At 43.4% G+C, this 12289-nt stretch overlaps 1 protein-coding gene across 2 annotated transcripts; it reads left to right on the forward strand.

Annotated features, from left to right (window-relative positions):
- Positions 1-445: 445 nt before the first annotated feature.
- Positions 446-11148, forward strand: rbbp8l (retinoblastoma binding protein 8-like). 2 transcript variants are annotated; one of them, XM_034536274.1, is made up of 14 exons: positions 446-553; positions 3216-3298; positions 3411-3453; positions 5756-5851; positions 6164-6276; positions 6417-6492; positions 7384-7556; positions 7670-7713; positions 8148-8209; positions 8484-9210; positions 9296-9392; positions 9488-9546; positions 9716-9860; positions 10493-11148. In XM_034536274.1, exons 2-14 carry the CDS (start codon positions 3238-3240, stop codon positions 10552-10554), a joined length of 1758 nt encoding a protein of 585 aa, XP_034392165.1. In that variant the 5' UTR covers positions 446-553; positions 3216-3237; the 3' UTR covers positions 10555-11148. The 2 variants fall into 2 exon arrangements, with proteins under 2 accessions (XP_034392165.1, XP_034392167.1); XM_034536276.1 differs by lacking the exon at positions 446-553 and adding an exon at positions 1233-1301.
- Positions 11149-12289: the final 1141 nt, after the last annotated feature.

Below are 12289 nucleotides of genomic sequence, written 5' to 3' on the forward strand. Positions count from 1 at the left end.
CCACTGAGATTTAGCACCAAACAACAGACCTGAAACAAAACATCGGAAAGGAACTTTCACGTAAACAAATATGTGATTCAAGCGTCACGACTCATGGCAGTATTTGAAGTTTATTAATGAACAACGAAATACTCCAAACATTTTAAAAACTGAAAACCTCTTCCTCCCTAACGTGTGATTTCAACGACTGCAGGCTTCTGCCTCACATGTTTGTGTTTCCCAATCGGCTTTGTCCCTCTATCCCCACAGTGCTTTATGGAGCCGGTTTGGCCGGTTCCGCGAGATTTCAGCAGGAACAGGAAAATCAAGGGAGAACTTGCCCGGGCCTCGGTGTTTGTGTTCCTTAAGGGGACGACAGCTCCGACCGGTTTTCTGGGGTGGAGAGATGAGAGAAGGGCAGGTTGTGGGGCGTACTCCCTCACCTCATTATCCTCTTGTTCTCTTCTCTTCTCTTCTCCCTTCTCTCTCTCTCTCCCTCTGTCATTCCTTGTACCGCTCGGCCCATCTCTGGATCGCGAGGGAGCAGAGCTGAAGGAGTCCCCGGCTGTGCGAGGTAAGTTGCTCGAGGGCCGGTTGAGTCTGCGTGGCTGATGGCGGGGAGGCGCAGGTATGTGCGCCTGGGAGTGAGGTCAAGGACAACTTGGCGTTCAGGAAATGACCATGGCCTTATCGGGCCATTAAACAATGTTGTGAAAATGTACCGAACTCTTTATGAATAGATATAAAACTGCTTGTCAGTAACAAGATATGGCATTTAATTCAGCCAACACGGCGTGCAATCCAACAACTCACAAAGCACGTTATCATATGCTCAGGGATCATATCGAGGACATTAGAGACAAGACATGTATCTATAACTGTGCGTGTGTGTGTGCGTGTATGTGTGTGTGCGTGTGTGTGTGTGTGTGTGTGTGTGCGTGTGCGTGTGGCTGTATGTGTGTGTGTCTGTATGTGTGTCTGTGTGTGTGTGTGTCTGTCTGTGTGTGTGTCTGTATGTGTGTGTGTGTGTCTGTATATGTGTGTGTGTGTAGGGTGGGGCTCATACAAGTGCCTGTCCTCATTTATGTTTATCTCCACGCTAATCTCTCGGTGGTTGAGAAAATTGAACGAGTGACAAGTTCACTCTCCGCCCAATGAGGGAGGGGAGCTGTCCACGACGCTGCCTCTTTGTTTCGGAGCGGCACCGGTCGCTGTTGTTGTGCGTCGACCGACCACTAAAAGCGAGAGGGCTCTCGCAGGCTCAGGTTCATGGTCTTCCTCCCAGCGGGATGGCCGGTGTTAGAGAAAGGCTTACATTAGCGGTGAGATACGAGGTGTGTTACTACACGGCCCGTGTCTCTCTGTAGATGTGTTTCTTACGGGACGGCGTGTTTTCCGCACCGCGTGGTGATCCCTCTGTTAACCGGCGAAGTTCCACGCAGTGTTGGCAGAATGTGGACAGGATTTTAGTTTAAAACGTTTTTTAAAAATGAAACAGGTCGTGAAGAGGTGGCAGGGTCGAGGTCGTGTCAGAGACGTGGACGTGTTGTGTTGCAGAGGTGTGTACGGCGCCGAGCACGCTAACCAACTAGCGCCCGGCCCATCGGGTAATAACCACTTGGACCTCCAGGGGCGATAGTGAGTCTCTGTAGAGGCTGCTTCGCGGGGGAGCAGAGCGCTGGCGACATCGCGATACCCCAGTTAGCAGTTAGCTCGCATTCAGCCAGTGCAAACTGGATCCCAGTATAGACAAGCGTTCAGTCGCCGCCGTTACGCTGGTTACGCTGGGCGTCCATCTACCAGAGCCACAGAGTGCCGACCGCTCTCACCTTTAGGCAGTTTAGTCTGCGAGGCTCGGTGCTAAAATAACACAACTCCATGGTCATCATCATCATTGTAACACAACGTAACTACACAACAAAGAACACTACGACACGGTGACAACTTGAGTGTGTGAATACTGATCCAGAGACAGCAGAGCAGCCACAGGAAGGCTGACAGGTCTTTTCTTGCTCTGCGGATCTGAACAGCCGGACGTATCCTGACATGTCGAGAGAACCGGATCCCCACTGATCCAAATGATAAATAGAATTTAATATTATTGTTATTATCATTCATTTGTGCTTCTTCGGGTGATCCCGCGTGAGCGGTGAGCAGAAGAGGCACACGTTGAGGATTTCAGTTTGACGGCCCAAAGAAAGACCAATCAACAAACGGTCTCTTTGAGACGCGCGGCTGTTAAATCGGAGAGACGCTGTGTATCGTGTACTGGGAACACAGGCTGCAGGGTTATGTGCCGGGCCTCGCAGGACCCGTCGAGCTGGTTTTCAATCTCCCTCGATATAACGCTGCCGTACGTCCACAACACGCCGCGGGCCACAACGCCCGAGTTCTCGATAACTGACGGATTTATTGTGTTCTCGTTGCACGAGGAGTCTGAAGTGTGAATACTTTGGCGGAAGCGTCGGATTTAGGGTGTGTGAAGAGTTTGGTTTAAAGATTAAAAGAGGGGGAAAAGGCCAAAAACAACATTACTAATAGACTCCCCTAGTTGGTCTCTTACATCAGGACAATTATTTTCTTCTGTATATGTTTTCTGAAAATCTATGTTTAAATATGCCAATGAGGCATTATCTTATCAAATATGTGATCATTTGCATACATTGAACATTGGATAAAGCCAGGTACCAAATTATTGTTTCATTTTGGTGAATTATTAGAGTCTGAGGTTTTTATGAAGGGAAATTTGGATGTCTGTTTGTATCACTTGTTTTTGTCTAAGTCAGGCGATGAATGATACAAGAACAACCTACTCCGTAAAAAAGAATATATTTATGAATCAAAGTGTAAAGTGTGTTTCTGGATCAGAGTCTGAGAAAAAAATCATTAGAAACCGGCCTATAAAGAGATGTTTTGTAAATTAAACTAATACATATCAACATGATACTTCTCGAGTTGATTACTTACAATAAGACAATATTTGTTTGTATTATAGTTATGTTTAAATATGCAAATGAGGCATTCTCTTGTGAAAACGCAGGAGACGTCTACAGAAAGTATTCAAATAAACACCTGCATGCGTATTGTGGATGTTTTCTTTCCACAAGTCTTAAAGAAGAAAATAAATAGCCCCAAATATCAAAATGGACCAGAATTAATGTTTTTGCGTGGAGGTGTGTCGCTTTCACAGCATTCAGTACAAGTTCAATCAATCTGTCTTTTTTGTTGCTGTACAGTCAGACTCAAAGTGGAACTGCAATGGAATGCTTCAACAGCATGCTCCTCAAACTGCGAGAGATCCACGAGCGAGAAGTGGAGGGTAAGTGGAAATCACGGAAACGGCAGCCATTGGGCGTAAGAGAGAGAGAGAGAGTGCTGTAATATCTCATATAATTTCCCAGAAATATAACCATGTGTGTTCTTGGTTCCAGGGTGGCAGGGGAAAATCCAAGAGCTGGCCAACAAGAAAGGCTGGTGAGTGAATCGCTGAGTCCTCTGCAGGATCATGTTTAGACAACACTTACAAGACTTTTAGGTTCAGGTGAGCACAGGTTAGACCACTTGGGGCGCCGTGCTCGGGCCTGAAGTCTTTGTGGACCAGCCGGTCCTGCGCTGCCCCTGGCCCTGCCTTCTGTGCGGGGTCATGTTCAGCTCGGCGTGAAGCTCATGTTGCAACGCGTCATTCAGACCGGTGCTGAGTCACAAATTCTTTGTTTCTTTTCAACTTGGATCAGAAAGAAACAGAGTGCCGTTGTTTGAGTTCCCTGTCTTTGAGTCAAGTTCAAATGCTGAAGAAGCATCCAAACATGTTCCCACTTAAAGGCAGACTCGTCTCTTTCTGTCAACGTGGATCCGGTCTTCTCATGAATTTGGGTCACAGTGACTAATAGGGAGAAAACATGTTTTTGAATTGGTGCCGTGTTAAGGGAGAACGTTGCGGCCACTAAACGGGGTGCCGCCCCCGACCGTAGATAAGAAGTGGTCGATGTCACCCAGTGCTTTGTGGACTGACGTTTTGAAGCCTCGAGTTCGCCGATTTGGCCGTCGCCATCTTGACTTTTTGCAACTGGTGAATGGAAGTTACCGTGTTTGGAATGCAGAGGAGTGATGTAGACACGACGTATATGTCTGGTAGCGACAGCGACCTGTCGATCACAGTAAGCCCCGCCCTAAACCATACCATGCTTTAAGTGTATTTTATTCTAAATGACCATAATTTACTAAATGAACATCATGCTGTAAGACTTGAAACTAGAGATTGAGACCATAAACTCATGTTTACAATGTTTACTGAGGGAATAAATACATTTCTCATAAATCTCTCTAAATTTTAATTTCTCATAGACTGCTATGGTTGCCACCTGGCTGCAATGTCATTATATCGACCTACTCACCATCAATGTACGTCCAATAAAGACATTATGTGTATGTGATGCTGGAGGACAATGCAAAAAGTGTGTTATCCAAAAGATTTTACATTTTCCAAACACAACCCGATTCATTAACTCATTAGGTTGGATAGTCCTCGTCCACTTGTACATTGTTTGATCCAGACTACAGTTTGTGTCATAACCGGTCTAACCTCATGCGGCTCAGGAGGTTAGACCGGGTCCGTTTATCACTGAGATGTATCACTAGAGATAATTATAATACTCGTCACTGTTTTCTCGATTTAAAAAAGGCTCTTAGTGTTTTCTTGATCCCGTTACACTGATTGGTAGGTGTCTCCTAATGTGGGCCCTTATCGCACACGATCACAACTGTTCTGTTGCAGCTGTTTTCAAATAAAGAGTCCAAAATGAACCATTCCATTATCTGAACAGCTTATCCTATTTAGGGTCAGGGTGGGGTTCAGGGTATTTGTTAGTGATTTGTAATTCCTGCATCACATCCACATAATGTTTTTAATTATTAAAGGAATACCACAAAATGATCATTTGTATATCAATTACACGCCCCGTGTTACCTTGACTTTGTGAAGAAAACTTCTCACATTTCTCTCCAGTGAACAAAGAATCCCCAAAAACATAGAAATGTACAGTAAAAATGTATCAAAAGTTATATCAAAGTTCAAAAACTCGAACACACAGGTTATCTGAAAGTGTCAAACATATGTTTTGTTTTAACAAGTTGCTGTTGAGCCCTGTTTGTTTACTGAATTTGAAAAATCCAGTTTTTCTCTTCACTGCATTTTATCCTCATGGCAGTTTAAAAAAAATTCACTTCCAGTTCTTCTTGTTTTCGGTTGGATCTTTTTCCCTAATATTATAACAGCTTTATTTATTATGGAGTTTATTCTTTGTGTTTCCCGATGCATATGACTGTCTCTGTATGAATAGTTTTTGTGATTCCTCACACACTAAAAGCGACAAAAGGGTCAAAACCTTAACGTTTGCGACACACTTCTTTCCAAACACAATGACCCTTCTATTCACAATGCAAACCTTTTACAGAGTGATTTCACTTCGGGAAGGTTAACTTCATAATCCTTCTGTAATTTGACGTGAAAGTACAATTCTGAACGTGGTGTTCTTGAAACTTTGACTTCTATGAATGAAAAGAAGAAGCCGATGCTGAAATGCAGCAACAGCTTTGAAACTAAAAGGATGATTCTTCAGCCGCACTGCTTCTTTAGAAATGAATGTTCCAGAGACGACGTGATATCGGATTGGCATTACCTTCTAACAGTAGTCTGACTCTTGTTTTGTGTGTGTGTTTGTGTGTGTGTGGGGGTGGCGGTGTGTGTGTGTGGGGGTGTGTGTGTGTGTGTGAACAGTGATACAAAGCGAATGGAGGACCTGTTTTCCAAAAACCAGCAGATGAAAGAACAGCAGAGAGTGCTCACCGAGAACATCAAGACCTTGGAAAACAGGTACAGTAAGCTCATATATGTATAAACATAACTTGTCCAACAAGTGAGTCAGCAAACACAGTGATGTCAGCGCCATGTAATTAGCTATTTAAAGTGTGCTAGCATAAACCTCCACCGACTACCCGTCACACTGGACCAAGTGAGGCTGCGGCAATGCTTAGAGGTTCATAGAATGAGACTTCTTCTTTCAGAGGTGTCGTAGTCTGGCTCTATTGGACTGTTAAGTGTGGGCGCTGCATTTACTACCTGAACATTGAGATGATATGAGTGTTTTGGAAATCATCCAACTGTGTCTTTCTGCTGCCTGTGCAGGCTGAGGGCGGGGCTTTGTGACAGATGCACGGTGACTCAGGAGGTAGCCAAGAGGAGACAGCAGGAATTTGAGTCTTCGCAGATACAGAGCATCCAGCACATCACTCTACTGGGTATTCTGTTCAAACCAACCTTTCATCCATTGTTGATCCATCGCTCGACTCTAATTTCAGTCTCACTTTTTTTTCTCCAATTAATTTCCTGAAAAAGCAATTCGAAGGGCTCTGATCATGTCTGGTGTTCTGTGTTGCAGCGGGAGAGATGAACAACCTGAAAAAGGAGAACAAGCAACTTAGAGAGGAGCTCCAGAGTATCAGAGCAGCACTCGAGTGAGTACGGCGGATAAGCCCGGAAATAGAATGAGAGCAGGAGTGAACCTTTTTTTATTCAAAAGAAAAATGTTGGCCATTGTTGTGAGTTGTTATGGTGACAACACACGTAAGCCGGATCGTCGTCTGCATAAAATTACCAGCTGGGGTGGGACTACAACTTAGTTTATACGGATGTTAGTCTGCTATAATGGTTGGAGGTTTCCCAGCTTTGAAAGCCATTTTTAAATAGTGGCCACCGCAGAATTATAACTTCTGGGTTCGTCAAAAAACTGTTTTTCCAGAAACCTACATTGGAAAACAGACGTCTGGAAATTTGATGATCATTTGTTTTTTAGGCAAATCCACTTTCAGTATGAACAGCCCTTTTTAAAATCATTAGATCCATAGAAATGCACTAATACAGAGTTATTTCCGTCGGCATAAGGAAACAACGTTCAGGTGATATCGAGCAGTTGGGAGGCGGGGTTAAAGGCACTTCCTCTATGGGCCTATGGACCGCCCCTAGAACATGTTGAAAATGGCCACCACTTTAGTCCTACCTCCTGTGTTGAATTGAATGGGAATGTCCTTTGTACTCTCATACCATTTCTATGGGTGTGAGGCAACTTTCACTCTTTTTTAAATGTGTGATTTATCATTTCTCGATAGTTGTTAATGCAGCGAACATTTTTTTAATAAATGTAATAGTTTGGTCTTTTATAACCATCTTACATAGCTTATATACATCAAAACATTTTTGCTTGCATGACCAATATCATAACAATTACCGTTCAAAAAGGATCTCCCTGTAAACTCCCAGTGTTTGATGGTGGGGTACCTCAAAACAATTTCTCACACACCAACCATGCAACACTATGTGTGTGTGTGTGTGTGTGTGTGTTTGTGCAGCAAATGCTCCAGCAGCAGCAGCAGCACCACAGAGGTCAAACCAAACAGCTCCCCTGGCCTTTCACCCTCATCTGGACCTGTGGTCCTCGTCTCTGAGGCCACCAGCAGGGCCAGTAACCAGCCAGCAGATGGCAATGTTGCAGCGAACAATGAGACGGACCAAAGAGCTGAAGGTGAGGATGACATGAAGAAGAGCTGGGACGAGGATATGTGTGTCCGCTTGTTTGTATTGTTGTTTATCACACGCTCATTCTTACATGACGTTCTTGTTTGTGTTTCATGACAGAAAGTGAACAGAGGCGATTGAGAGGGATGAACAGAAGCTACTTTGTAAGTTTCTAAATTCTGAGTTGGCTCAGAAGACCCCTCATATCTGAGATTGTTAGCCTAGCTTAGCATACAGTCAAGAGACAGCAAGTCTGCAAAAACATCCACCTATCCCTCAATAATAAGGTATAATAATAATAAGTTTAGTTTTATCCTCCAGAAGTGTAAAAACAAATCAAATCCATTTGGGACAGAGCCAGGCAAGGTGTGACCCTTGTTTCTGGTCTTTATGCTAAGCTAAGCTACCGTTCTCCTGGTTGTAGCTTAATATTTAGTGTACACAGAGTGGGTATCAATCTTCTCATTGCACTCTTATTGAGAGAGCATCATTTATTTATTTTTTTCAAAATGTCAAACTATTATTTACTTACCAATTTATGTGATTAGCCACAAATATGGTCATACCTTTTTCCTTCTGCCTTTTTCCACTCTCACAGGAGTCATACAAGCCTCTCTCCTGGAGGACGGAACATGGCATAGCCCGTCTTGGAGAGAGGAGGTAGGACAGAGGGACATGGGAAATAGCAAAAGATGTTGTGCCACTATATGAACAATGGAAATATGGATCAGTGAATGGAACAAATTAGTTATTTAATGTGCTGATATTTTTATTTTGGGAGCCAAAAAAGAACAATTAGTCAACTTCAAAAGCCTATATTAAAGATTAAAATTATGTTGTGGAAAATGTAATGATATTACTATTACTAAGTAATGCATTACTGCCTAATTGTACAGACATTTTAACCTCTACTTATCTGTTTCCCAAAACTTAGAGCCCAGAGTGTTGAAGGACTGGACCAGCGATGCACCAAACCTCCTCAAGCGCTCCTTCTTAAGACCTCTTCTTCCTCGACTGGTGGAGAAGTGAACCCCAGCAGACATGTGCTCCATGCTCCTGTCCCCTGCCGTCCTCAGCCAATCAAGAGGAGCCCTGTTAGTTTCCCCTGGCCCATATCTGAATCCTCAGACTGGGTTACCGCGGGTGCTCCTGGGACCAGCCTGGTGCAATCGTCTCCCAAGTCAAACCTGCCACGCTTTCCCAACCTGATCCCAACTAGCCAACACGCCAGCCCTCTAAGGCAAGCTTTTGGATCTCCTTGGCACAAGCCGAGCGCCCTTCAGCCCCATGCCAAAGAACCAACTGTGGTGTTCAGGTTGAGAAGTCTGCAAGAGCATGTCGAGACTCAAACTAAGCCCCAAGAGAAAAAGGAAATTCTGCCTACCAAAACCGAAAGGGTCTCTGCAGAAGGTCTAAGAGAGGTGTACGACGCGCCTCTGGACCTATCGGATCGAGCAAAGTCCAAATCCAGCCAATGGGCAAGAGATGATTCACCCTCATCCTTACATGGTGGAGAGAGAGTACACATGAGTCCTGACATAGATGGGAAGGCACATCTATCTTCACCTGAAGCAGTATCATCCCCTCCCTCGTGCTCCTGGACTTCTTGCCCACCAGTAAAACTAGAACAGGAAGAGTCTACCAGTGACGATAACCACAAGGTAATTTGTCTTGGCAATAGAATCAAAAGAAATGGTGAATAGGGGACACGCGGGATTCATGGTATGATGGTCTCGTCGTCAACAGATAATCAAAGAGCAGGAGCAGAAAGAGGAGGGGAACGGAAAGACCGACCAAAGCAACGGGAAGAAGGTGCCCGTCCTCACCATATCATTACGTCCAGGTGAGGAGTTAGGATTCATACGCGTCCATGTGTGTTCATGCTTGTGCTTACTGTGCACATTGGAAAAATACTGTCTGGTTTCATGTATCCAATAGTTGTGGTGCTGGAGAACCTGAATTCTGCTCTACAAGAATCCTTATCATCAAATGGCAAGGTGAGGTCATTCCAGCCACCAAAGCCGATACAGTTGAGGCCGTGTTGTTGCATGTTTTTGTAAAACGTCCATGTGAATATAATTGCTGGCTCCAGCTTTTCCTTTTGTGACTTGAAACAGAGCTTCCTTTCGTTTGTAAGCCCTTGTGCTTCCTCTGCCTCGTCCACAGACGCCGTCACCAGCAACCGAGCCAGTAAGCAGCTCAGATGAGCACGGCGAGGAGGGGAGCGTGTCAGGACCAGAAAGCAACCACGGCGGCAAGAGGAAGAGGGCATCTGTGGAGACGGAAACCGACAGAGACTCGGAAACAGACCGTAGGCATCAGCTCACATTTCAAGTCCTCGTGTGTCTTTCTCAGAGTGTCCCCCAACTCAGAATCAGATTTGGTCAAGCTGTTCCTATCGTTGCCTGGTCAACAAATCACGTAGATGGATAATGAGCAAAGGATCAATCCGATTTGAAATCTGACTTTCATACCCTATATAGCCCAAATGATACTTTGTTTCATAACCACTGGGATGCTTGGAATTTGATTTTGGCAGTAAAATCCCTCTCCTTTGATCGAAACGTGGTATAAAAATAAATAGTTGACTGTTCGGGGTCACCCCTTTCTTCCCCTCTTTCTTTCTTCCTTTCCTTCCTGTGTCTGCTCTTCAACTCCAATCACATTTCTAAAGCTTCATGGACGTTTCTCCCTATGTTGTCCATTTACATTCTGCTTCCGTCTTTTTGTACACACATATGATATTTAAGGTAGTTCAACATCCCTTAAATGTCATACAAATATCATCCACTTAATAATATGTAGGTGCCTGAAAACCACGTAAGGACCTCACACACATTCATGGCAATTAAACACAATTCTAATGGAAACGGCGTTATATTGTGAATGCACAGAGGCCAACCCTTGTGTTCTTTTGAACAATTCCTTTTTTCTTCCTCACAGACATCCAGCGGGAGAGGAAGATGAAGATCACAGTGAGAACTGAGGAGAAGAGCACTTGCTAAAGAGCACGATACAACAGTGACTCACAGTGTTGTGTCCAGCAAACGCAGAGCAAAATGTGGATTAATTTGGAGTTTTTGTGTCCACCTGACAAATCCAACATTTACTTCATGCCATTTACATGGACATTAATATTCAATTAAGATTCAGGATATTCAAATAGTCATTTTATGAGCAGGAACATTTGACATCTCATACCATATAGTGTTTGCAATAAATGGTATATGTCCAATTCCTGCTGACATACATCTCAATGTGCTACTTTGGACATTCCAAAAGGAACCAGTGTTTTAATGCCAACATCTATTTGTTATTGAGGTTTTTTTTTAACAACACAAATTCCATTTCCATGAAGGCGCTAAATCAAAAATAACAATGATGAAAAGGATACTCTCTTTAGACTCTCTCCATCTGGATAAAACATTTAAAAGCAAATATGAATATGCATTTAAGCATCCTGTTCAGCAGCGTAAAGGTGGAGAACTGAGACACAGTCATGCTTAAAAACACAGACTTTTGTAACAGTACACATGGTACAACTCACACTGGTATTACTGTCACTGCATCTATTTCTGACACAGAGCCTCCCCTCAACCCGCCTTAAGTAAAAACCAAGAGAAAACATGTTCCTCTTCCTCTTTTTCATTTTCAGAATGCACATATTTTGCAAGTATTAACTTTCCGTTCACAGCTGTAACAGCTTGTGGTCACCTGGGTGGATGGAAGCGATTAAAAAGACAGTGACGGAGTCAGTTGAATAACCTACTGCACAAAGTCAATGTGTCCTTTTTGTCTAACTATATAAGCTATTTTTTTTATGTTGATGTCCTAATCGATAGGCAGAATCAGTCGATATTTACAGCAAATAAAGTTATTTTTCGGTCCTTATTATCCTGTGTGTGAAACCCTGTGCAGCCATAATGCTGTTTTATTGATTTCTAGTTTTGCTACCATGTCTCTCTAAAGCCATTAGAGTCCATTAAGCACAGCACTTGGTCAACGGTCATTGGACAAAATAGCCTTCCCCTGCCATTTGTATATCTCAGTTAATTAAAATGAGACTGACTGTATTGTAAGTACTACCGTGCTTTGGCTTTTACAGTATGCAATAAATGCTGTATTGTTGTGTGGCCTCAACAGAAATGTTGTTGTTGGTTTTTTTTCTAATGATACAACATATACTCTTAAAAACCTTTGTCTGACTGCACTACTTATCATGCTGAAATAAACTTCCATTTTTGAATGTCGCTTTCGTAGCTCCCTGTGTATATGATCCAGCTCTTATATTTCCTGTCGTAACAGGCTTAACAAACACCTGCTGTACACATACGGAAGTGTGAATAACGCCCAGTGAATAATGCTGAGTGTTCTGGGAAATATAAGTAACACTATATCAAGATATTATGCAGAACAGTTGTGGTGTGATGAAGAGGGATGTAGAAACCAGCGGAAACCATCAAAGGTGTGTGGTGTGATACAACTGTACCATCTCAATGGTCAGATTCCTGTAAAACTATTCTATTCACAGATTCAATTTACAAAGGGAAAGATTTGTAGGTAAAGTTATAATCTATTAATGTTTGCAATAGTGCAGAGCATTTCCTCTACTATTCAAGATGTATCTACGTGCAATTTGGTATATGTTCAAGTCTCCTACCACAGGATGTGACTGAAGGAAAGACAATAAGTCAGAGCTGCCAACTCTCACGGTTTCGCCGTGTGACACACGCATTTGCA

Source organism: Cyclopterus lumpus, chromosome 7 (genome assembly GCF_009769545.1).
Source record: "Cyclopterus lumpus isolate fCycLum1 chromosome 7, fCycLum1.pri, whole genome shotgun sequence".
In the NCBI taxonomy this organism is placed as follows: Eukaryota; Metazoa; Chordata; class Actinopteri; order Perciformes; family Cyclopteridae; genus Cyclopterus; species Cyclopterus lumpus.

Excerpts from the sequence above, each read along its gene's own strand:
- rbbp8l (XM_034536274.1), top strand. The coding sequence starts at position 3,238 with ATGGAATGCTTCAACAGCATGCTCCTCAAACTGCGAGAGATCCACGAG. Across the intron at positions 9,211-9,295 it reads CCAGTGACGATAACCACAAG|ATAATCAAAGAGCAGGAGCA; the intron begins GTAATTTGTCTT and ends CGTCGTCAACAG. Across the intron at positions 9,861-10,492 it reads CAGAGACTCGGAAACAGACC|ACATCCAGCGGGAGAGGAAG; the intron begins GTAGGCATCAGC and ends TCTTCCTCACAG.